Source organism: Scylla paramamosain, chromosome 22, assembly GCF_035594125.1.
Source record: "Scylla paramamosain isolate STU-SP2022 chromosome 22, ASM3559412v1, whole genome shotgun sequence".
Classification (NCBI taxonomy): Eukaryota; Metazoa; Arthropoda; class Malacostraca; order Decapoda; family Portunidae; genus Scylla; species Scylla paramamosain.
This window is the reverse complement of record NC_087172.1, coordinates 7840493-7867949: the sequence shown is the minus strand read 5'-3', so window position 1 is coordinate 7867949 and position 27457 is coordinate 7840493. Positions and strand designations below refer to the sequence as shown.

Here is a 27457-nt window from a genome sequence, read left to right as displayed (position 1 = left end):
TGGAATGGGAATAATTACAGCCACACCCCAATGAGATGGAAAATCAACGGTATTCCAAATAAAGTTATGTAGGTCAAGTAAAACGGTAAAAGCTTCATCGAAAATGTGGCGTAAAAAGGAATGTGGGATGGCATCGGGACCCGGCGATTAATCTTGGCACTGGGACAAAGCCATGCGTAGCTCAGACCGAGAAAATGGGACATTATGAGACTCTCCACCAAGGGAGGCAAAATTGACGCCAACAGTTTTCAAATGTCGACGATGAAGTGCCATAGGTGATGCTGGATCCTTTCTAGAGACGTTTGCAAAGTGCTCATCAAACAGGTCAGCAACTACCTTTGGGTCTGCCACCGTGTCTCAGTCATGGGATAAAATAGGTGGGGAAAAAGCAGAGTACTTCCCAAATATTTTGCGGACTCTGTTGAAGACCTCAGTGAGTGGTGTGCGAACAGTGATGGAAGAGACATAAGTCTTCTAACACTCGTGCCGAGCCCTCTTTAAAGGCCCGCGCTTGTCGAAAAGCTTCCAAACAGTGGACATCCCTGCGATGCCGTCGAAGGCTAGAAAAGGCGAGAGGTCTTAGGGATGGACACCGGAGTGCAAGACATCAGTGAAGTATGTTGCAGTCTCATCACAGTTTCCTGTCTCATCCATTGGGCGGGCAGTGGTGGTGAGATCTTTGAATAGGTGCCAATCCACCTTATCTAGCCACCATCGGGGAGGATGTGACTGTGGTGCAGAAGCATTTGACTCCAATAAAATTGGGAAGTGATCGCTCCCATATAGATCTTGTAAAACTTTCCAGTTAAAATCGAGAAAAGAATTAGAATACATCTATTGGTGAAAAAGTACCGGTTCTTAACATAGTCAGGGATAGAAAAAAATTATCATATTACCATTGAACACTCGTTGAACATTATCTGGACATATCTGAAGGATGTCATCTTCTGAGAGGTCGTACATGTCCTGGTTGTAAATACGTGCTTTACAGTAATTAAATGTTCAGTGTACCTTGATTCAAAGGCTCCATCAGAAGGACATGGTTGAGGGAGGAGCATCGTCTGTGTTAAATATTTAGCTCGGAATAAGACACCTTTGCAATATTTCTTGATGCTATATGTAGGGAGTACTCCAGTCTCCCTTTCTAGATACTTGGCAGCGTGAATAAAGTTTCTTCGACCTTCCCTATAATGTACGTATCCTATAAACCAGCAAGGTGTATGTGGGTGGCGAACTTTGGGAGCTCGTTCTTCAGCATCATCAAAGACATTAGGACAATAATCATTCTCGCTGTCAGCTACACTGTTTGATCGAATGACTTTAGCAATTAGGTTGTTTTCTCCAAGACGCAGAGAATTTATTGCCTCAAGAGCAGCTTTGACAGCAACATCTAATGTAAATGTCACATAACACCGATTAGAGAGACAATCGCCTTCATATTTGAGACGGATACGGAGAACTGTTCCGAAAGGCTTAAGAACTGAGTGAATAGCACGGTATGACATGGAGCCATAGACATTAATGATCATGAGAGTGTCAAGACAGGACTCAACAACTGACCCAACGTCGTTCATCTTGGGAAACAGTAGAAGGGGGAGTACGAGCTCCTGCCTGCACCACGCCATCACGACCAAAGGGTGAGGTCTTGAGGGCCTAGTCGACCGCCCCTCGAGGACCAGGGGACCTTTTATATTTACCCATATGGATACTATAAAAATAAACTGGCTCCAAAGACCAAGGGAGACCCCCCACTGGAGCAATGGAGGGACCGAGCGCCAGCCGCCGTGAACCTTGTCTTCACGGAGGCCACTCGTTTTAAAAAGTGGCCTCTCATGATTCGAAAGTTTGTCCACGACTGAGCTAAGACCTCCCCCTACAACAAATCCCAGCCCAGACACTCAACCATCCAACACTGAATGACGTCGAAAGGTGGCCTCTCTGGTGAGCGGCACCATTGACCCGTGCTAGCAGCTTAACTCCGGGAATTATTTTGTCTAGTCCCTCATTGGCGACTTTTTTTTTTTTTTGTAGGAGAGATACCGGCCAAGGGCAACAAAAACCCAATAAAAAAAAAAGGCCTACTGAGATGCTTGTCCCCCGAATAGGGTCCAAAGCAGTAGTAAAAAATTAAAGGATAAGTGTCTTGAGACCTCTCTCTCTCTCTTGAAGGAATTCAAGTCAAATGAAATGGAGATACAGAAGTAGGCAAGGAGTTCCAGAGTTTATCAGAGAAAAGGATAAGTGACTCAGTATACGGGTTAACTTGCATTAGACAGGTGGACAGAATGGGGTTGAAGGAAAAAAGTCTTATGCAATGCGACCACGGGAGGAGGGGAGGCGTGTAGTTAAGCAAGATCAGAAGAGCAGGTAGAAGAGCGGTAGAAGATAGCAAGACATGCAACATTGCAGCAATGAGAAAGAGATTGAAGACAGTCAGTTAGAGGAAAGGAGTTGATGAGACGAAAAGCTTTTGATTTCAATCTGTCTAAAAGAGCAGTATGAGTGGAACCCCCTAAACATATGAAGCATACTCCAAATATGTTACAGATAAGACCCCTATACAGAGTTACAGCTGGAAGGGCAAAAAAAGAACTGGAGACGTCTCAGAACCCCTAATTTCATAGAAGCTGTTTTAGCTAGAGATCAGATGTAAAGTTTCCAGTTTAGATTATAAGTAAAGGACAGACCGAGATGTTCAGTGTAGAGGAGGGGGACAGTTGAGTTTTATTGAAGAAGAAAGGATATTTATTTGGAAGGTTGTATTGAGTTGATAGAAGGAGGAATTGAGTTTTTGAGGCATTGGACAATACTAAGTTAGGTCTTCCCCAATCAGAAATTTTAGAGAGATCAGAAGTCAGGCTTTCTGTGGCTTTCCTGCAAGAACTGTTTACTTCCTGAAGGCTTGGACGTCTACAAAAGTGGAAAACTGCAGTGTGGTATCATCAGCGTAGAAGTAGATATGATTAGAAGTTTTGTTTAGAAGATCATTGATGAATAATAGGAAGAGAGTGGATGACAGGACAGAACCCTCAGGAACACCACTGTTAATTTATTTAGAAGAACAATGACTGTCTACCACAGCAGCAATAGAAAGGTCAGAAGGGAAATCTGAGGTGAAGTTACAGAGAGAAGAATAGAAGCCATAGGAGTGTACTTTGGAAATCGAAGCTTTGTGCCAGACTCTATCAAAAGCTTTTGATATGTCTAAGGCAACAGCAAAGGTTTCACCAAAATTTCTAAAAGAGGATGACCAAGACTCGGTAAGGAAAGACCAGAAGATTATCAGAAGAGCAGCCTTGAAAGGAAGCCATACTGGCGATCAGATAGAAGGCTGTGAAGTGATAGTTGTTTAAGAATCTACCTGTTGAGAATAGATTCAAGAATTTAGATAGGCAGGAAATTAAAGCAATAGAACGGTAGTTTTAGGGATTAGAACGGTCACCCTTTTTAGGAACAGGCTAAATGTAGGAAAGGTAGATGTTAACAGACAGAGTTGAAATAGTTTGACTAGGCATGGTGCAAGCACAGAGGCGCAGTTTCGGAGAACAATAGGAGGGACCTCATCATGTCCATAAGCTTTCCGAGGGTTTAGGCCAGCAAAGGCATGGAAAACATCATTGCGAAGAATTTTAATAGGTAGCATGAAGTAGTCAGAGGGTGGAGGTGAGGGAGCACCTGAATGATCCAAGTCCTGAATGATCCAAGGTAGAGATTTTAGCAAATGTTTGAGCGAAGAGTTCAGCTTTAGAGATAGATGTGATAGCAGTGGTGCCATCTGGTTGAAATAGAGGAGGAAAAGAAGAAGCAGCAAAGTTAGAGATATTTTGGGCTAGGTGTCAGAAGTTACGAGGAGAGTTAGATCTTGAAAGATTTTGACACTTTCTGTTAATGAAGGAGTTTTTGGCTAGTTGGAGAACAGACTTGGGATGGTTGCGGGCAGAAATATAAAGCACATCAGATTCTGGTCATGGAAGGCTCAAGTATCTTTTGTGGACCACCTCTCTATCATGTACAGCACGAGAACATGTTGTGTTTAACCAAGGTTTGGAAGTTTAGGTCGAGAAAATGAGAGGAATGTACACCTACATGCCAGACACTATGACTTCTATTATGCGCTCGGCACACAGATAAGGGTCTCTGACACAGAAGCAGTAGTCATTCCAAGGAAAATTAGCAAAATACCTACTCACGTTTCTCCAACTGGCAGAGGCAAAACGCCAGAGGTACCTCCACTTAGGGTAATCCTGAGGAGGGATTGGAGCGATAGTACAAGATACAGATATGAGACTGTAATCGGAGGAGCCCAACGGAGAAGATAGGGTATAAGCAGAAGAATTACAAAAAAAAAAGAAAAGGAAAAGGTGAAGAACGTTGGGCGCATCTCTAAGACTCAGGAATACGAGTAGGGTGTTGCACCAATTGCTCTAGCTCGTGGAGGATAGCAAGTTATCCATGATGGTCAGTGAAGGGAAAGGAAAGCCAAAGCTGGTGGTGAACATTGAAGTCTTCAAGAATGGAGATTTCCGCAAAAGAGAAGAGATTCAGATGTGCTCCACTTTGGAAGTTAAGTAGTCAAAGAATTTCTTATAGTCAAAGGAGTTAGGTGAGAGGTATACAGCACAGATTAATTTAGTTTGATAGTGACTCTGTAGTCATAGCCAGATGGTAGAAAACTTAGAAGATTCAAGAGCGTGGGCACGAGAGCAAGTTAAGTCGTTGCGCACATAAACGCAACATCCAGCTTTGGATTGAAAATGAGGATAGAGAAAGTAGGAGGGAACAGAAATTGGCTACTGTCATCTCCTTTAGACACCTGTTTCAGTGAGGAAAAAAAGATGAGGTTTATTAGAGGAGAGATGGTGTTCTACAGATTGAAAATTTGATCTAAGACCGCGAATGTTGCAGAAGTTAATGAAGAAGGAGTTCAGGGGGGGGGATGTCAAGACACTTAGAGTCCATACCAGAAGAGCAGTCTGACCTGGGAACATTAATCCCTTCCCCAGATAGGGATTCCGAGGCTAGTGTAGGAGTCGCCATTATAATTTTGAATTTTGAGTGAAGGATGTGTGTGTTATTAGGTGCTTGTAGTTTTGTGTGAAGGAAGAGAGCTGTCTTTAGATTGTGACTGCTCCCTTGTGTTGTGAGACACAGCACAACTGTGACAGTGAGGTCACAGCTGGATTTAAGTTAATGATAGGCTCACAGCACCCTTTCATCCAGTGCTTTAGACTTCACTGGGAGTAATTCTCGTTTCGGCAGGTGCCTACTGCTACTGCAGTATTAGTAGTAATAGCAATAGTAGTAGACGAAAAAGAAGGAAAAAAGAAGAAAAGAGAGAGAGAGAGAGAGAGAGAGAGAGAGAGAGAGAGAGAGAGAGAGAGAGAGAGAGAGAGAGAGAGGGTCAGCTTGGTCAGACATACACAAGGTCGCTCCGCCAAAAAGACAAGTTTGGGACTTCGGACGACCTACAGCTGCTTCTGCTACGAAAAAAAAAGTGTGCTTGTAACTCTTCGCCACTCTTCGCAAGGAATATAAGTAATAAGTACAATTGCTCCTCAGCAAAAGAAGAAATAAGTGACTGAAGGAAACACCTATTTCCAAGACCCACCAAGGTTGCTAAGTGTTCATTTCGCCCATTGCTTTTCTCCCGTCCCTGACGTGGAGGCAACAAATCAGACAACTTATGTTGCAAACAGTGGAGTGTAACAGTGCAGTGAGAACAGTGCAGTATTAACAGTGCAGTGATTTTTTTTATGAATGCAGTGTTAAGGTGAGTGAAGAACCATAAAATATTAAGTGATCACTCCCTATTAACGTGGGCTTCAGAATTTCCAAGAGACGCACCTTGCTTCAACACCCTGCGTTGTTGCCGAATTTAACCTCTCCGCAAGTAAAGGACGTTTCGCTGACGGAATTCACAAATCAGCTTAAATTGATTGAGAGATCCACTGGTATCTCCGGAATCCGGTCTGCGCGCTGGTGTGCAGTATGTGGACGTAAGCGAAATCCAAGCCGGACACAACACCGTATCGAGAAGGGTTGCCCCAACATCTGTCACAGGGGATGCTTGGCATAAAACACATAAATTCACCTGCCACTACACAGCACACCTCCGCGAGCAGGCTGTTGGTATCAGGGATCCTGTGACGTTTACCGCCCAAGCCCATACAACAACTCAGGTCAGGGTTCCAGTCTCAGGTCAGGGTTCCTCAGTCTCAGGTCAGGGTTCCTAGTGAACGGACGTGTTTAGTGAGCAGTGACCTGACGCTAATATAGCTGGCTAGTGTAGACATGGCGCCTTGTGTTGCTGAGTCGACAGGTTGTGTTAGTTCTCCTGTTCTCGAGGCCTTCGTTGCGAAGGTCTCAGAGGTGGAGGCTGAGTTCCATCGAAGGATCTCGGAGGTGCAGGCTGAGTTTCGTGAGAGGATCTCAGACCTGCAGGCTGAGTTCTATGAGAGGATCTCAGCACCTGTGGGAGGGTCGTGCCCCACCGTCACCTTACCTAGTAAGGCGACGGAGGAGCAGTGGTCGGTTCTGTGCAGGGGAGCCAAGAGGGTGAAGGTGCTCAGGGCACCTTCCGTGGAGACGAAGAATCCCTTCAATGTGCTGGAGGAGGGGAAGGAGAAGGAGGTGGACAGGGCTGGAGGAGGCAAGGAGGAGGGGGCAGATGCAGTTACCCTGCCCCAAGGTAGAGTGCTTGTGTTTGGTGATAGTCAGGTTAGGCACTTAGATAGTGCGTTCTGTGCTAGGGATAGGAAGCGTAGGTCGAGGGTGTGTTTGCCTTTGGCCGGGATAGGGAAGGTAGCTGATAGGCTAGACACGTGCTTGGAAAAAGATGGGACCAAGCCCATTGTTTTTCTCAGTGCGGGAGGGAATGACCTTGGTAAGGTCAGGAGTGAGGAGCTTATCAGGAGGTTTCGACAGGCTTTGGACAGGATTAGGGACAAGGGAGGGATCCCCGTGGTATGTGGTGTCTTGCCGAGGAGGGGAGTTGGTGCTGAGTGGCTGTCCAGGGCTATTACAGTGAATCGCAGGCTCGCGAATCATTGTAGGAGTAATGGATGGACGTTCATCGACAACTGGGACCTTTTCTATGGCAGGGACACCTTGTACGCCAGGGATGGAGTGCATTTGTCACGCCAGGGTGTTCGTGTTTTGGCCGAAACACTCGAGCGGGAGGTTACTGCACTCCAGCACTTTTTTCGTTAGTCGGGAGGGAAGAAGGGGTAGTGAGGAGAAGGCAAGGGGCAAATTAGTTAAATCTAGAAAGGAAGCTAGCTTAGGGATGGTGAGAAATAGCTTAAGTGTTTACTACACAAATTGTAGAAGTATTCTGAATAAAATAGACTTGCTTAGAGGAATAGCGAGTGTAGAGAAATTTGATATCATTGCTTTAACTGAAACTTGGTTAGATATGTCAGGAAAAGTATTTAATCCAGAGGTTAAGATAGATGGGTATACAATGTTCTATAAAGATAGAGAAAACAGGAGAGGAGGAGGTGTCGCGTTATACGTTAGGGACACATTACAGTGCTGTATGAACAATAGAATTAAAACAGATAACAAAGCAGAGTCGATATGGGTAGATATTAAGGAAGGATCGCAGTCAGTAGTACTAGGGGTAGTTTACAGACCACCGACCAGTACAGAGGAAATTAACACCTCACTGTGGCAGGAATTAAATAGAGCAGGCAGGTACAGTCAGGTATGTGTGGTAGGAGATTTTAATTTTAGGAATATCGACTGGAGTCTGATTGTGGGTAACAAGGAAGCAGAGGAATTCCTTAAGGTAATTCAGGATAATTTTTTAAAACAGGTAGTCGTAGAACCCACAAGGGGGAATAATATTCTAGATTTAATTCTTACTAACAGGGAGGAAGCAGTCACGCAGGTAGAGGTTGGAGGACAGCTAGGTAACAGTGACCATAGGGAAATTAGGTACAATCTAGAATGGGAAGAAACTGTTAGAAATAAAAACACTAGTAAAATACCTGACTTTAGGAGAGCAGATTTTGAAGAATTAAAAAGGTACCTCCAAGGAGTGGACTGGCAAAGGATGCAGGGTGAGGTCAGGTCAGGGACGGAGTTCAGAGAGATAAGGCAGGATGAGGGAGGTGAGGTGAGGCTCCAGAAGGGAGGAGGAAAGAGGAAGGGGGGAGATAGGTGTGAGTATGTTGGAATGTCAGGTCATGCTGAAATGAGAGAGGTAAGGTCGAGGCGAGTTGATGAGGGAGGGGAGAGGATGGTAGGGAACGAGATGAGGGGTTTAGGTGAAGTAAATGTAGATGAATTGTATAAATATTTCGTAGATAAAGTTCATACAGGTCAATTAGCAAATATCCCGTATAAAACAATAAGATCACAAAAAAATGACCCTAAATGGATGACTGCTAGGTTAAAGCATTATATAGGGCGTAAGAGAAGTATATATAAGAGATTAAAGGCAGGTGAGGAAGTTTTAAGGACACAGTATAATGAATTAGTTAGAACAGTCAGGAAGTTAACGAGGAAAGCTAAGGACAATTATGAATTAAAGGTAGCCAGCCAGGCGAAGACGGACCCCAAGGGATTTTATCAGGTATACAGGACGAAAAATAAGGATACTGTAGGTCCATTAAAGGCAGCAGATGGGGAGCTGGTTAGTTCTGGGGAGGAGATTAGTAAACTTCTGAATGATTATTTTTTTAACTGTCTTCACTCAGGAAAACATGCAGGATATGCCAGATAGTGAACAGGTGTTTAGAGCAGATGAGAATGAGAAGCTGACGGATATTTCCATAACTAGGGAGATAGTGGAGCAGGAGATAGATAGGCTAAAAAAGTTCAAGTCACCAGGACCTGATGAAATATATCCCAGAGTACTGAAGAAATGTAAAAAGATTATTAGTGAGCCGTTAGTTTCTGTCTTTAGGAAATCACTGGAGTCGGGTGAGGTACCAGACATGTGGAGGCAGGCTAATGTAGTACCCATCTTTAAGAAAGGGGATAAAACTTTAGCGTCTAATTATAGACCTGTCAGCTTAACTTCAGTTGTAGGTAAAATGTTAGAGTCAATAATAGCCAGGAACATTAGGGAACATTTAGACAAACATAACTTGATAAATCAGTCACAGCATGGCTTCACGAAGGGGAAGTCTTGCCTGACAAACTTGTTAAGTTTTTACAGTAAGGTGTACGAGGCAGTAGATAATGGTGATAGTTATGATATCTTATATCTGGACTTTAGTAAAGCATTCGACAAGGTGCCCCATCAAAGGCTCCTGAGAAAGGTTAGGGCGCACGGGATAGATGGGAAGGTGTTAGGTTGGATAGGGTCATGGCTTGGTAACAGGCGACAGAGAGTGCTAATAAACGGCTCGAAATCCGAGTGGGGTCATGTCATTAGTGGGGTGCCACAGGGATCAGTATTAGGGCCATTATTATTTCTAATATATATCAATGACTTGGATAGTGGAATTAGTAGCGATGTTAGTAAATTTGCGGATGACACAAAGATAGGTAGATTAATCAGGTCAGAAGCGGATGCCATCGCCTTGCAGACAGACTTAGATAGAATGAATGAATGGACGGATAGATGGCAAATGCAATTTAATATCAATAAATGCAAAGTGCTTAGCGTAGGTAGAGGAAACCCACACAATAGGTACACATTAAACACCCAAACTCTGGTAGGTACAGGGTACGAGAAAGATTTAGGAGTTATAGTTAGCTCTGAACTCCGTCTAGGGAAACAATGCATAGAAGCCAGAAACAAGGCAAATAGGGTACTAGGATTCATTTTTAGGAGTGTTAAAAGTAGAAGGCCGGAAGTAATATTAAAGTTATACTTGGCGCTGGTCAGACCTCATCTAGACTACGCTGTGCAGTTCTGGTCCCCACATTACAGGAAAGATATAGATCTATTAGAATCAGTACAGAGGAGAATGACTAAAAGGATTCAGGGGATGAGGAGTATTCCTTACGAAGCGAGGTTGAAGCGGTTAAATTTACATTCTCTAGAGAGACGTAGGTTAAGAGGGGACCTGATAGAAGTCTTTAAGTGGTATAAGGGTTATAACAAGGGAGATGTAAGCAAAATTCTTAGGATCAGCAACCAGGGTAGAACAAGAAATAACGGGTTCAAGCTTGAAAAATTTAGGTTTAGGAAGGAGATAGGAAAAAATTGGTTCTCAAATAGAGTGGTAGATGAGTGGAACGGACTCAGTAATCATGTAGTTAGTGCTAGGACACTAGAGAGCTTTAAGAGAAGATTAGACAAGTTTATGGATGGGGATAGCAGATGGAAATAGGTAGGTGTGTTTCATACAGGGACTGCCACGTGTAAGCCTGGTCGCTTCTTGCAGCTTCCCTTATTTCTTATGTTCTTATGTTAACTGCCATGAACCTTAACTCCTTTCACTCCCTCCCTGAATCCATAGATAGAGAGGGCCTACATGACCACACAAAAGAAGTATGGGTTTTGGTTCTCTTGGGTAGTTATAGGTAAAGAGAAACACGAAGTATAAACGTAAGGTCCGTTTACTGAATATAACTGAGAATACAGGAACACAGAAATCTCTCGGTGTACTTCGACCGGAAGCTTGAAGACAGATACTGAGGTCTCCCGTAAGAGGTGTTACAACGCTGTTGCTACACCTAACGTACTTATCCCATCACCCCTTTACGCTCACGATTGTGGTCTTGAGCGGACTCCTTGACCCGCTTCAAACGTCGAGGTGCATTGAGTTGATGAAGGTCTTCATGTTGAGTAGGGGATTCGTCTTGGATCAGGGAGCTGCCTGTAGGGGGTGGGATGACCCGAAGGAAACGGCGGTTCCTCCACCAGAGGCGACCACTTGGTTAACCTGACCTGATAGTCCCGGGATTGGCCGATGCCCAGCATTGTACCCACCTTGTTCGTGGATGCGTGGATCATGGATGCGGACAAGGGCACCAATCTCCAACGTTTGAAAACGGCGGGCACGGTCATCATATCAGGCCTTGGTGTCCTGGGCATGTGCAACAGCGCGACGATCACAGCTTTCTACTCTTTCTTGCCACTCCTTCGTGAAAACCTTCGCATGGGCAGGAACACAGAAGTGGAGAGGGTGGTCGAAGAGTACCTGGGCACGGGAGCCTCTTGAATGGTTGGAAGTATTGTGTAACTCCAGGGGTCATCAGTCAAACGCCTCACAGTTGATGTTGCCTGCGTGGGCCACTTTGAGAATGAGGTCCTTGCCTTTCTTGACTGCGGCTTCGGCATGTCCATTTGATTGTGGATAGTGAGAGGTAGACACTAGATGACGAACTCCCCAACGCTCTAAAAGTCCATAAACTGGCTGATAAATTGTGGTCTACCATCTGTCTGTACTTGTGCTGGGACGCCCAGTTCACGGAAGATCTGACGAAAGTGAAAGGCCAATCAGAGAGTCGATGAGCAACGAGAAGTAAGTACCTCCCATCTTCACCGAAGAAATTGGCAGATATGGACTCAAATGGTCTGATGGGATTTTTCTCACACCACAAGGGTACTTGGTGTTGGCTCGGTTGCATCATCTGGCACTGCTCGCATGCATGGACTGTATTGATAATATTTTCTATTGCATCGACCAAATAGGAGTTGAGGATAGGAACAAGAGACCTATGATCTGTGATAATGTGAAAGTGCTCTAGGGCAACTAAGTAGAATTTGCACTTTGATAGTGCCCACACGACTTCCAGCATTTCCAGCTCAATTGTTGCATAGCGAGACTCAGTGAGGAGATGGGAGCCACACTGTATAAGTCGGGGACCTCCTCCCCTGTAATCTTGGAGAAGTGCGTATCCAACTCCACAGGGGCGCGAGGCGTATGTTTGAAGGACTGTGGGAAGCACTGGGTCGAATGTGACGAGTATAGGTAGACTGGGCAGGGCCTACTCCACTTTGCTCGTTACATGTCTTCCTCACTTGCTTCCATGGTCTCCTAGTGCAAAAGATAAAGTTCTGACCAATACTATATTACTTATAAAATATATGCAAGAACAGTTAAAAGGTAATCTATAATTTCTTTAAGAGATCAGCCTTCTCCACAAATATAAGAACCTCATCTCCGGGGGAGAGAGCCCTCTCTCTCCAAGCATCAACGACATCTGGAAAGTCACATCTTCATCGTGACAGCAGAAAAGATAACATTCCCACACCTCCACCAGACTGGGACACTCCACTAGAAAGTGTCGCACTGTAAATTGCCTATGTTCAACTCATGTCTCCTCCCTTATTTATTGACCACTTTCTTTCATTTAAAAAGTATTTTAATCAGGAAGGATAGAAGAACAATGTCTGCTATCGTTTTTCTTGTATGATCTTTTTTTCAATGAAAAGTAAAAAAAATTTTGACTTTCAAATGTCAAAAATCAAAATCAACTATAAACAAAAATTTTGATAGCAGACTTTGTTCGCCTCTCATAGTTTCATAAGCTGCACTAGCTCATATATGTTTAACAGGAATAACAACGGAGAAGATCATTTTTATATGGGAAAATCCACCATTTTGAGATATCGCATCATAAAGTTTGAGAGGTTACTATAATTCACCTATTGCAGCTAGGGACTTGAAATTCATGTAATATACGAGTATACATCAGAACATGTTGATAAGGCACACGTAGTTTCATTTAGTTACTACGACTGGTTTTGTACATAGGCGTAAAGCGATTCATGATTTCACGCTTCATTACCGGGGGAGAGGGATATATATATATATATATATATATATATATATATATATATATATATATATATATATATATATATATATATATATATATATATATATATATATATATATATATATATATATATATATATATATATATAGATAGATAGATAGATAGATAGATAGATAGATAGATAGATAGATAGATAGATAGATAGATAGATAGATAGATAGATAGATAGATAGATAGATAGATAGATAGATAGATAGATAGATAGATAGATAGATAGATAGATAGATAGATAGATAGATAGATAGATAGATAGATAGATAGATAGATAGATAGATAGATATATATATATATATATATATATATATATATATATATATATATATATATATATATATATATATATATATATATATATATATATATATATATATATATATATATATATATATATATATATATATATATATATATATATATAAGTAAAAACAGATATATTGATTATTTGCTGGATTTGCGAATAACAAAACTGTATGTTTTTTTTTTTTTTTTTTTTTTTTGTATAAATCTGAGAAAAATAGTTTGACCTAAAATTTTGCTCTCTCTAATCTTGTACGCAGCTAGAGAACCGTAGATTTTCATAGGAAACTAAAGAAAAACGGGTATGTCAGAAAAAATGGGAAAAAAGGAAAATTACTTATCATACATGTCTCGCAGCGGGCGAAAGAGTAAAATTTCATGACGGAAGACTTCATTACATAAGGGGAGAAAAAAATTATCAAAACGTTACATACATCAAAAGAAGGGGAAAAATCCAGAATATTATAAAAGAAGAAAAAAAAAATTGCAGGTCCGAATCGTACAACCCCCTTTATAAAAGCAACTAAGCAGTCATCACAAAATGGTGTTGTTTCCTAGGACATGAGGTAACCATGACGGGTTTGTGCATTCTCTGAGCAGAGCTTCTGTACATGGACATACCTTCATGGACGGAAAGTTACAGAAGTTATCTCACCCATCTCAGTAGTGGCAACCACATCTTCCCACCTGGCCTGCCAACTGGCAAGAACTGCCACCCTTATATTGTAGTATAACTCATGAAAGGCAATGGGAGTGGAAGGAGCAAACCAATTTGCTGCCTCTTTAGCCAGTCTATCGGGCCTTCTCGTTACCATGAACTTCCACATGTGCGGATATCCAGTAAAAATATTATGTGATATCCTCTGCACTGAAACAGGTGGATCCACTTTAAAACAGATAAAAATATGGTAGGGGAGAGAGAAAGCAAAATGCTCCAGGGCAGACAACGCACTACGTGAGTCACTAAAAACAATAAAGCTTGAAAAATTATTACTATGGCAAGAATAATGGCAGATAACAATGCTGTAAAAACAGAAGCAACTCTCTGAAGGCTGCAGCCTCGACAGAAGCAAGGGAATATAACACAATATCCCACTCCTGGATCAGACTTAGAACCATCTGTATAGACTGGGACGGAGCCAGTGTTGAAGAGTGTTCCATAAGTAAATCTCGAGACACGTACTGTAACAATAGGTTTTTATTATTAATAACAGGAGGGCAGATCGATACTCGCGAAAACTGCCAGTACCCGATCCAAGGAAGGCGATGAGGGCAAATGGAGATGAAGGGTTTATCAAACTCGGTCATGGCAGACCTCACCCGATATCAAAAGGGCTTAGGAAAACTAGGCATCATATATGGGAGAACGTGCATCATGAGAAACTCATGACTCAGGAAGGCAGTGGATTCGATACCAACACCTCATTACTAGTGACAGAATGGAAAAACACCGGCATCCACCAGTAAGCTAGGAATTGGGGATGAGCATAATGCACCAGTTGCCAGGCGAATACCAGCATGGTGCACCAAATCTAACACACGAAGCCGAGCATCAGTAGCAGACGAATAAGTTTCACAACCGTATTCAAAATTTAGTAAGAATAAGAGTTTCGTGCAAGAAGAGAAGAGTGTGTCTGTCTGCGCTCTAAGAAAACCAAACATGAGCCAAGACTCTAAGGATTGACAATGCCTTCATACATGCTGCCTTAATATAACGAAGGTGGTGTACCCAAGTCAGGCAACTGTCAAATATAAGTCGCAGGAAACGAGTTTCCTCCATACAAGAGATTCTTCTGTCAGAGGCGGCAAAAATGCATGGCCACAGTCTTTGAAGCCAAGAAACGAACGAAATCCCCTAGTTGTAGCCCACTGGGAAATCCTATTTATTCTCACCTGTAGCTACCTCTCAATCAATGTCACCCGCTCCGCAGAAAAGGAGATAGACAGGTCATCGACATACAAGCTACCACGATCACCTTCCGGAAGTACGAGTACACTAATGACACTGTGTGTCATTAGTTTAGTGTAGTGTGACTCTAAAGTGTACTTCCTTGCAGCACACCATCTTCAAGTGGACGAACTCCTGATAGATCGCCACCAACCTGCACCCATAAAAAAAAAAAAAAAAAAAAAAAAAAAAAAAGACGATGAAAACTGTTGTGCCACGGAGACCAAGCTCGAACAGACTAAGTAAAATGCCATGAATCCAGGGTGTGTCGTAAGCTTTCTCTAAATCAAAAAAAAAGACTCAAATGACTCACAAATGAAAGATTCAAGAAAAAACAAAGCATCAGTCGTACATAGCACTTTTCGGAAACCATACCTAACAGGAGACCAGTAATTGCCTCTCTCTCCAAGTACCACGTAAGCCTGACATTCACCATCTTTTCCAACAACTTACAAACGCATAAAGTCAAAGAGATGAGGCGATAATTAGTCCTTAGGTGATGATCTTTTCCAGGCTTTGGAATGGGGATAATTGCAGCAACACCCCAAGAAGATGAAAAATCACCGGTATTCCAAATTAAGTTATAAAGCTCAAGTAAAAAGATAAAAACCTTCAGCGGACATGTGGCGCAAAAAGGAATATGGGATGCCATCGGGACCTCGGGATGAATCATGGCACTGGGACAAAGCTATCCGTAGCTCAAAGAAAATGGAACACTGTAAGACTCCACCAGGGGAGGCAAACTTGACGCCAGCAGATGTCGACGATGAAGTGCCATACGTGTAGTTAGATCCTTTCTGAAGACACTTGCAAAGTGCTTAATAAACAGGTCAGCAACTGTCCTGTGGTCTGTCACCGTCCCACCATCTTGGGATAAGAAAGGAGGAGAAGGTGCAGAGTATTTTCCGGGCTCTGTTGAAGAATTCGGTGAGTGGAGTGCGTACTGTGATGGAAGAAACGTAACTCTTACAAGACTCCCGCCGAGCAATCTTTAAGGTGCGGCTAGTAGTGCTGGGCGGGGTCCGAGTACTGGACCCGAATCCCACGGATCCGATTACCGACGCTGGTACTCGAATCCACTGACACGAATACCACTCTCTGCGGCGAATACTCTTACGATTACTCAGGATTTTTTTTTTTTTTTCCCTTTAGCTTCGATATTCAATATGAACGTTATTTGTACTGACCATCGTATTTATAACGAACTCGATATTACCAATGATGAGCATAAAACGGTTTTAGTCAAACGTATGAAAAATATCTTGGCTAGCGACGTATAGCAGAAATTTAGTGTTGCCATGACCGTGTGTTTATTACGAATGCTGATTGGCGCATCCCCACTCGCGCCTTGTGGGCCATCTCCGTGTAAAGGTCCGCGTCACCGTTACAAGGTGACAATCTCAAACAACAACAACAACAACCCACTCGCGCCAGTAACTGCAAAGACTTCATCGAGGAGGGAAACCTGTGACAGTTGGCATAGTAGTTACCTCTACATGAAAATTCGATGAATAAAATAAATACATTTGTGATATACCTTGATTCTTTATCTCCCAAACTACGAATAAATATTCTGTTTAAAATCTAAGAGTCTTTCATGAAAACTTAAAAAAGTGTACCTTCTGTCATTTGAAGCAATAAATCTTCAGCATTATTGACCACAAATTTACTTTTCAATTAAAATAAACCTATGACTATTTCATGCCAACTATTAAAATTTTTCTCAATGATGATTTCCATGCCCTCGCTCTCCTAAACCCTTGGAAGGCTTATGAACCAGATGGGGTCCCTCCCGTTGTTCTCCGAAACTGCGCCTCCGCGCTTGCACCTTACCTAGTCAAACTCTTTGAACTCTGTCTGTGTCCCTCATATATATATATATATATATATATATATATATATATATATATATATATATATATATATATATATATATATATATATATATATATATATATATATATATATATATATATATATATATAATCATATGTGTCTGTGTGTGTGTGTGTGTAAAGTATAGTAAAGTAAATTTATTGCCGTTATTTACATTTACAAATATGTGAAGACATAACAAACATATAGCTTGGCACAGTCTGTGGAGTCGTAACTCCTAAGACAGACAGATTTTAAGAATTAGATTAAATAACAAATTGTGGCAAGGTGAACAAGCATAAAAAAAAAAAAACTTGCTAATGCAATGTAATGTAGTATAATAGTAATGAGTACAATATCTCAAAGTAAATGGGTAAACTCGACAAAACATAAAATGTAAGTCAGAATACAACAGCTCAACCATCATGACAATAACAATGAAAACATTATCCTACCAAATTCATGAAATAATTATGGTGTATCTAGGTTTGTACATGTAACATGTAACTTTTTATTTCCTTTTTAAATTTCATTAAATTACTTCCTCTAAGCAGGACTTTTATATCCTGAGGTAGCCTATTGAAAAATTCTTGACCAAAATTTATAGCACTATTTTTAAATAGTTTAGTTCTGAACACAAGTTTACTGAATAAATTTACATTATTACTCCTAGTATTACAGGAATGCTTTCTAAGTTTGAACATTGAATTAGGACCAATCATTTAAAAAATAAATAAATAAATAAAAGTGAAATATTTATGTATTAAAGACACTTTAAGTATTTTTCTAGATTGGTATAGTTCATCTGTTGTATAAAAATTCTTTTTATGGAAAATACATCGGAAGAACTTATTTTGTGAAATGGTTAATTTATTTAGGAATGAAAGCCAAGTACTCACCCATAACGAAACACAATATGTAATATGTGGATAAAAAAGACTATAGTATATCCTCATCTTAGCTTCCTCACTTAAATTATGATACCAGTTATTTTTTAAAGCTTTAAGCAAACGTCATTGCCATGCATTTTCCAATTTAAATTTTCATCATCTTTAACACCTGCAAACTTGGTAGTATGGACTTGGGCTAATTTTTCACCATTTAACAACACAGTAGGAAAAAAAAAAAAAAATGCTTTATAGATCTATTTTGAAAGAATATGTCATTTGTTACGTTAACGTTAAGTTTCAAGTTATTTCATTTAATCCAATGATCGATATTACTTAACTCACTACCTACAGTTTCATGCAGTGTATCAATATTTACATCTTTCGTTAATAAGGTAGTGTCATCAGCATAAATAATAAATTCAATTTTGGAACTAGCATTAATTATATCATTTATGTATATTAGAAAAAGTATAGACCCTAAAATAGATCCTTGTGGTACACCTTTACTTATTTATTTAATTCCCGAATATTTTTTATTACAGTACACATTTTGTCTTCTGAAATAGCCTGTGTGTGACTCCTCTGATTCTCGTGTAATTTAATTTGTAAAGCAATATATATTGTGTGTGTGTGTGTGCATGTGTATAATCTTATTCTAGGGAATTTGATAAAGAAACTGAGTAATGCATGGCTACTCATTTCTTGCACATTCACCCTACGTTAAAGTAGTAAATTCATATTTACTCATTTATTCAGCTAGAGTATATAGCTCAGAGTCACTCTTGTTATCTGTTCAGGAAACGTTAGAAGAAATTTGATTGTGAATTTGTAACTACATAGAACGAATGAAGACAGTTGGTAAGACTTTTTTTGACATTTTTCTTGCAGAAAGCTACGTTCAGCGCCTGTTTGAACTGCGTCAATCAACGATCGTTTTGCTACGCCCACCATCGTCGATCCAACAACATATACTTCCTCCTCCTCTTTTAGTGTCTTTTCTTGTGCTAGGCGTGACATATACTGTCCTTGGTTCCAGAGTTTAGACCTGAAAATAAATAGAACATTATGGAATTGACAAGATAAAATTCTGGAATAAGAGAATTCCATGCATCATACAGTACATTTAAACAATTTTAAAAGAGAATATGTCAAAGAAACCACACTCTAAAAACGGCACGTTAAAATAAAATAATTTCCAAGGAAATGATACAGTAATGAATTGCCGTATTTAGGTCATTCAGGATGTGTTGGTATAGCTTTATCTTATTTTTTTTATTTATTTATTTATTTTTATTTATTTATTTTATTTATTTATTTATTTTTATCTAGAAAGGGCAAGGGCCAAGGGCAACAAAATTTATATGAAAAAGGTACACTCTAATGTCAATCCACAAATAAGAAGAACCAAAAGGGTTAACTAAAACTAGAGAAATGTATTGAGGGAGAAGCACGTAAGGCGTTCCGGAGTTTGGCAGTGAAGGGGATGAAAGAGTGCAAATACAGATTTACTGATGCTTTAGGAAGGTGGAAAGAATAATGGTGATGAAAAGCAGAAAATCTTGTGCAGCGAGGACGCAAAAGTAGGGGAAATATGTAATTATATTGGAGCATTTGAATATTTACTAATAACTAGCAGTTACATATACACAATGTGGAGGTATATGTATATATAATTCAATACATCTCATATTTACATAACTATAGTTTGCCTTTTAGAAGATCCTCCAAAGTAGATGTGCCTCTGTTTTTTTGCCTCTGCTGGTTGGAGGGAGCTAAGGAGGTATTATTCTGATTTTCCTTGGAATGACTGCTGCTTCCGTGTCAGAGAACCGACTCTTTGTGCTGAGCAAATAACAGGTGTCTGGCATCGAGGCGTACATTCCTCATTCTTTCTCTCGACCTAAAGCTCCAAACCTTGGTTTTACGCAGCCTGTTCTCGTGTTATAAATGACAGAGAGGTGGCCCAGAAAAGATATTTGACTCTCCCATCACCAGAATCTCATGCACTTTAAATTTCTGCCCTCAGTCATGCCAAGTCTGTTTTCCAACTTGCCAAAACTTCTTCATTACCAGAAAGTGTAAAAATTTTTCTAGCTCTAACTCCCCTCGTGTTTTTTTTTTTTTTTTTTTTTTTTTTTTGCACCTACCCAAAAACATCTCCAGTAAGTTTGCTTGTTCATCTTTCACTCCCTGATGACACCACTGCCATCTCATCTGTTTCTAAAGCTGAACTCTTCTCTCAAACCTTTGCTAAAATATCTACCTTGGATGAATCAGAGCTCGTTCCTCGCATTCCACCCTCTAACTACTTCATGCTACCCATTAAGATCCTTCGCAATGATGTTTTCCATACCCTTGCTGGCATTAATCCTCGGAAGGCTTATGGACCTGATGGGATCCCTCCTATTGTTCTACGAAACTGTGCCTCCGTGCTTGCCTTGTCAGACTCTTCCAACTATCTATTAACATTTACCTTTCCTTCTTGCTGGAAGTTTCCCTACATTCAGCCTGTTCTTAAAAAGGGTAACCGTTCTAGTCCCTCAAATTATCGTCCTATTGCTTTAATTTCCTGCCTTTCTAAATTTTATTAATCTATCCTCAACAGGAAGATTCTTAAACATCTATTATTTCACAACCTTCCATCTGATCGCCAGTATGGCTTCCATCGAGGCTGCTCTACTGGTGATCTGGCTTTCTTTACTGATTCTTCGTCATCCTCTTTAAAGAAATTTGGTGAAACTTTTGCTGTTGCCTTAGACATATCAAAAGCTTATGACAGAGTCTAGTACAAAGATTTGGTTTACAAACTTCCCTCCTACGGTTTCTATCCTTGTCTCAAGTTTATTTCTGACCGTTCTGTTGCTGTTGTGGTAGACAGGCACTGTTCTCTTAAATCTATAAACAGTGGTGTTCCTAATGGGTATATCCTTCCACCCACTTCTTCCTATTATTCATCAATGATCTAAACCAAACTTTTTGTCCTATCCACTCCTATGCTGGTGATACTAACCTGCACTTTTCCACGTCTTCTCATAGACATCCAATCCTTCAGAGAGTAAACAGTTCACTCAGAGAAGCCACAGAACACCTGACCTCTGAACTCTCTAAAAATTTTTGAATGGGGAGAGCAAACTTAGTATAGTGCAATGTCTCAAAAACTCAATTCCTCCATCTATCAATTTGACACAAGCTTCCAGATAACCATCCCCTCTTCTTCAGTGACACTCAACTGCCCCCCCTCTTCTACACTGAACATCCTCGCTCTTTAATATAGTTATAATTTAAACTGGAAACTTCACATCTCATCTCTAGCTAAAACAGCTTCGATGAAGTTAGGAAGTCTTCAGCCTCCCTCTCATCGCCGCAATGTTGCATTTCTTGTTATCTTCTACCGCTATTTTCATTCTAACTGCTCTTCTGATCTTGCTGACTGCATGCCTACCCTCCTCCCGCAGCCTCACTGCACAGGTCTTTCTTCTTTCTCTCACCTCTATTCTGTCCATTTCTCTAATGCAAGAGTTAACCAGTCATTTATCCTTTTCTCTGATAAACTCTGAAACTCCCTGACTTCTGCTTTCCTCCTTCCTATGACTTAAACTCTTTCAAGAGGGAGGTTCCGAGACACTTTTGACGACCTCTTTTGACTCTGTTCGGGGAGCAGCATCTCAAGGGGCCTTTTTTTTTTTTTTTTTTCTTGTAATTATGTTGTCCTTGGCCGGTGTCCCTCGTACAAAAATAAATAAATAAATAAAAGAATAAATAAAAATAATGGGGAATAAGCTCGTACGAAGATCAGTGACATGTTGAAGTAAATTTATGTTGAAATCGATGAGTAGAATCGCTTTTGTATGTCTAAAAGTTTCATTAGATAGTAACTCGTTGGTAATACATATTAATTCATTAACAGCTATATGTTTACTGTTGAGCCTGCAGATAACTGAAATTATATCATCCATGTGTCCTATTTTTAGTTTAAATGAAGTAATTTCAATGTGTCTATTAATAAAAGAGATCTGGTTTAGAACATCTGCATTTATTACAATATAATTATACAATATAAATATAAATATATACAATATAAATAGTAATCACTCCATGTTTTCTATCAGTTCTTAGTGAAATGAGTATAAGCTTCCATAGAATAAAGATGTTTAGTGTGTTCTTGTAGCCATGCTTCTGCAATAACAATTACATCAGATAGTTTACATAAACTGCTAAGAAAGGATTTTATTTTATTTTTTATTCATTTTATTTTTATTCTTATTTTTTATTTTATTTATTTTTATTTTATTTTTATTTATTTATTTATTTATTTTTTTTTTTTTATTTATTTTTTTTTTTTTTTTGTGTGTGTCTGAAATGATCTGATGTTAACATGTATAATACTACGATAAATTGTTCCCTAGTAAATTTGTAGCAGAAATATATTCCTCAAAATTATATTATCTTCATAAAGAGGTATTTATTACCGTATGGACCTGTAATTTTCTTAATCACATTTAATTCAAAGTTGTAAGTATTAATATTATCGTTAGTTTAGTTTACATCATCGTACAGAAATTTCTATAGGCTCTCGAAAAGGGCGTAAGTAAAATAATAATAATAATAATAATAATAATAATAATAATAATAATAATAATAATAATAATAATAATAATAATAATAATAATAATGATAGTAATAATAACAATAATAATAATAATGATAATAATAATAATAATAAAAATAATAATAATAATAATAAAAATAATAATAATACATGAAGAAATACAATAAAGTTATAGGAACAACACAAGACAGTAGGCTAGGCTCCTCAGATAAGCAGCGAATAGATGCAAGATATGTGTAGTATTTTTTTTCTTTTATATATATATATATATATATATATATATATATATATATATATATATATATATATATATATATATATATATATATATATATATATATATATATATATATATATATATATATATATATATATATATATATATATATATATATATATATATATATTTAAGGATAAATGATACACAGAAAATGAGAAATGGAAAAATTTCGAATAAAGTAAGAATAGTTGAGATAAGTCAGTTGAAATTAATCAAGGTAGGGTAAGATAAGGGTTAGGTATGGTAAGGGAATAAGATTAAGTAGCTAAGCTGTATTAGGTAATATTAGTTAGTTTGCTAAGCTTTATTAGGTAATATTAGTTAGTTTGCTAAGCTGTATTAGGTAATATTAATTTGAAGAAAGGTTAGGTTATGGAAAATTTATGCTACGTAAGGAATGGCTACGTTACGGCAGATGAGGTTAGGTTATGAGTTATATAGAGTTAAGTAGAGTAAGGTTAGGAAACAATTAAACAGTTGAAGTTCAGTAGAATTGTTTGGGATGAGATGAAATTAAGGTAAGGAATGGCAAGATAAGGTAGGACAAGGTAAGGACAGGTTAGGAAAGTCAAGGTAAGGTTAAGTGAGTAAAATTAAGTACCTAGGGTTAGATAAACCATATTACGTAAGGCTACCTTAAAGTAGAATTAGATTATAGAAAGGTTATGTTAGATAAGATATGGATAGATTATGAGATAAAGGTCCGCATGCAAGAAGGCTCGTAGTGTGCGAACGTGGTAAACACGACCTTGGGATTTTTCGCAATATCTTTGGATTTCACACTTCATGTTGGCATCTTGGGAATTTTTTGCATTATTACCTCAAATCTTGGGATATTTCATGTCTTTAACCTTATCTTCAAGAGTTTTATTTATTTTATGAATCGGTTTTTACTTTTTAAATCGCATTTATGAATCGGTTTTTACTTTTTTTTTTTTCTAATGGTTGTATTAATTTCTCGGGTAATAACAAATAACAAATCGAGCGTTGGGCCGCCAAGTCGCTCTACTCTGGTTGACTGAGGATGGAGTTATGGTCATTATGGATTGAGGATGGAGTTATGGTGGATAGGACAAGGAGTTTGATTTAGAAGATCATTAATGAATAATAGGAAGAGAGTGAGTGACAGGACAGAACCCTGAGGAACACTACGTTTAAAACACTTAGGAGAAGAACAATGACAGTCTAACATTAGAAGAACAGTGACAGTCTAACATAGCAGTAATAGAACGGTGCAAGAGGAAATGAAAGATGAAGTTACAGAGAGAAGGATAGAAGCCATAGGTGGATAGTTTGGAAATCAAAGCTTTGTGCCAGAATCTATCAAAAGCTTTTAATATGTCTAAGACAAGAGCAAAAGTTTCACCAAAATCCCTAAAACAGGATGACCAAGACTCAGTAAGGAAAGCCAGAAGATCACCAGTAGAGCCATCTTGACTGAATCCATACTGGTTATCTGATAGGAGGTTCGGAAGTGATAGATTTTTATGAATCTTTCTGTTGAGGATAGATTCAAAAACTTTAAAGAGACAGGAAATAGTCACCCATTTTAGGAGTAGTCACCCATTTTTGGAACAGGTTGAATGTAGGCAAACTTCCAACAGGAAGGAAAGGTAGATATTGACACACACAGATGCAAGAGTTTGATTAGGCAAGGTGAAAACACGGAGGCACAGTTTCGGAGAACAATAGGAGAGACCCCATCAGGTCCATAAGACTTCCGAGGGTTAAGCCCAGCGAGGACATGGAAAATATCACTGCAAGAGAATCTTTATGGGTAGCATGAAGTAGTCGGAGGGCGGAAGAGGGGTGAGGAAGAAGCCCTGAATCATCCAAGGTGGAATTTCTAGCATAAATTTGAGAGAAGAGTTCGGCTTTAGAAATAGGTGCAGAGTATTTTCCGGGCTCTGTTGAAGAATTCGGTGAGTGGAGTGAGTACTGTGATGGAAGAAACGTAACTCTTTCAAGACACTCGCCGAGCAATCTTTAAGGTGCGGCTAGTAGTGCTGGGCGGGGTCCGAGTACTGGACCCGAATCCCACGGATCCGAGGAGAGCTAACGGATCCGATTACCGACACTGGTACTCGAATCCACTGACACGAATACCACTCTCTGCGGCGAATACTCTTACGATTACTCAGGATTTTTTTTTTTTTTTTCCTTTTAGCTTCGATATTCAATATGAACGTTATTTTTTTTTTTTTTATGTAGGAAGGACACTGGCCAAGGGCAACAAAAATCCAATAAAAAAATATGCTCACTGAAATGCCAGTCCCAGAAAAGGGTCAAAGCAGTGGTCAAAAATTGATGAATAAGTGTCTTGAAACCTCCCTCTTCAAGGAATTCAAGTCATAGGAAGGTAGAAATACAGAAGCAGGCAAGGAGTTCCAGAGTTTAACAGAGAAAGGGATGAATGACTGAGAATACTGGTTAACTCTTGCGTTAGAGAGGTGGACAGAATAGGGGTGAGAGAAAGAAGAAAGTCTTGTGCAGCGAGGCCGCGGAAGGAGGGGAGGCAAGCAGTTAGCAAGATCAGAAGAGCAGTTAGCATGAAAATAGCGGTAAAAGACAGCTAGATATGCAACATTGCGGCGGTGAGAGAGAGGCTGAAGACAGTCAGTTAGAGGAGAGGAGTTGATGAGACGAAAAGCTTTTGATTCCACCCTGTCTAGAAGAGCAGTATGAGTGGAACCCCCCTCAGACATGTGAAGCATACTCCATACATGGACGGATAAGGACCTTGTACAGAGTTAGCAGCTGGGGGAAGGATGAGAGAAACTGGCGGAGACGTCTCAGAACGCCTAAATTCATAGAAGCTGTTTTAGCTAGAGATGAGATGTGAAGTTTCCAGTTCAGATTATAAGTAAAGGACAGACCGAGGATGTTCAATATAGAAGAGGGGAACAGTTGAGTGGCATTGAAGAAGAGGGGATAGTTATTTGGAAGGTTGTGTCGAGTTGATAGATGGAGGAATTGAGTTTTTGAAGCATTAAACAATACCAAGTTTGCTCTGCCCCAATCAGAAACTTTAGAAAGATCAGAAGTCAAACGTTCTGTGGCTTCCCTGCGTGATATGTTTACCTCCTGAAGGGTTGGACGTCTATGAAAAGACGTGGAAAAGTGCAGGGTGGTATCATCAGCATACTCGTAGAAGTGGATAGGACAAGAAGTTTGGTTTAGAAGATCATTAATGAATAATAAGAAGAGAGTAGGTGACAGGACAGAACCCTGAGCAACACCACTGTTAATAGATTTAGGAGAAGAACAGTGACCGTCTACCACAGCAGCAATAGAACGGTCAGAAAGGAAACTTGAGATGAAGTTTCAAAGAGAAGGATAGAAACCGTAGGATGGTAGTTTGGAAATCAAAGCTTTGTGCCAGACTCTATCAAAAGCTTTTGATATGTCCAAGGCAACAGCAAAAGTTTCACCAAAATCTCTAAAAGAGCATGACCAAGACTCAGTAAGGAAAGCCAGAAGATCACCATTTGTACTGACCATCGTATTTATAACGAATTCGATATTACCAATGATGAGCATAAAACGGTTTTAGTCATACGTATGAAAAATATCTTGGCTAGCGACGTATAGCAGAAATTTAGTGTTGCCATGACCGTGTGTTTATTACGAATGCTGATTGGCGCATCCCCACACGCGCCTTGTGGGCCATCTCCATGTAAAGGTCCGCGTCACCGTTACAAGGTGACAATCTCAAACAACAACAACAACCCACTCGCGCCAGTAACTGCAAAGACTTCATCGAGGGGGAAACCTGTGACAGTTGGCATAGTAGTTACCTCTACATGAAAATTCGATGGATAAAATAAATACATCTGTGATATACCTTGATTCTTTGTCTACCAAACTACGAATAAATATTCCGGTTAAAATCCAAGAATTTTTCAAGAAAACTTAAGAAAGTGTACCTTCTGTCATTTGAAGCAATAAATCTTCAGCATTATTGACCACAAATTTACTTTTCAATTAAAATAAACCTCTGACTATTTCATGCCAACTATTAAAATTCCTCGCAATGATGATTTCCATGCCTTCGCTCTCCTAAACCCTTGGAAGGCTTATGGACCTGATGGGGTCCCTCCTGTTGTTCTCCGAAACAGCGCCTCCGTGCTTGCACCTTGCCTAGTCAAACTCTTTAAACTCTGTCTGTGTGAGTGTGTGTGTGTGTGTGTGTGTGTGTGTGTGTGTGTGTGTGTGTGTGTGTGTGTGTGTGTGTGTGTGTGTGTTTGTGTGTGTGTAAAGTATAGTAAAGTAAATTTATTGCCGTTATTTAAGTTTACAAATATGTGAAGACATAACAAACATATAGCTTGGCACAGTCTGTGGAGTCGTAACTCCTAAGACAGATTTTAAGAATTAGATTAAATAACAAATTGTGGCAAGGTGAACAAGCATAAAAAAAAAAAAACCTTGCTAATGGAATGTAATGTAGTATAATAGTAATGAGTACAATATCTCAATCAAAGTAAATGGGTAAACTCGACAAAACATAAAATAAAATGTAAGTCAGAATACAACAGGAGCCTAACCATCATGACAATTACAATGAAAACATTATCCTACCAAATTCATGAAATAATTATGGTGTATCTAGGTTTGTACATGTAACATGTAACTTTTTATTTCCTTTTTAAATTTAATTAAATTACTTCCTCTAAGCAGGACTTTTATATCCTGAGGGAGACTACTGAAAAATTCTTGACCAAAATTTATAACACTATTTTTAAATAGTTTAGTTCTGAACATAAGTTTACTGAATAAATTTACATTATTACTCCTGGTATTACAGGAAT

General features: G+C 39.5%; 1 protein-coding gene across 1 annotated transcript in view; it reads left to right on the top strand.

Annotated features, from left to right (window-relative positions):
* The window catches only part of LOC135111514 (organic cation transporter protein-like), an 87384-nt gene extending 65405 nt beyond the window's left edge, over positions 1-21979 (top strand). The window contains exon 11 of the mRNA XM_064024881.1: positions 18646-21979. Within this exon, the coding sequence (XP_063880951.1) occupies positions 18646-18670 (25 nt within the window). The 3' untranslated portion in view covers positions 18671-21979. The remainder of the gene's footprint in view (positions 1-18645) is intronic.
* The last annotated feature ends 5478 nt before the right edge of the window (positions 21980-27457 follow it).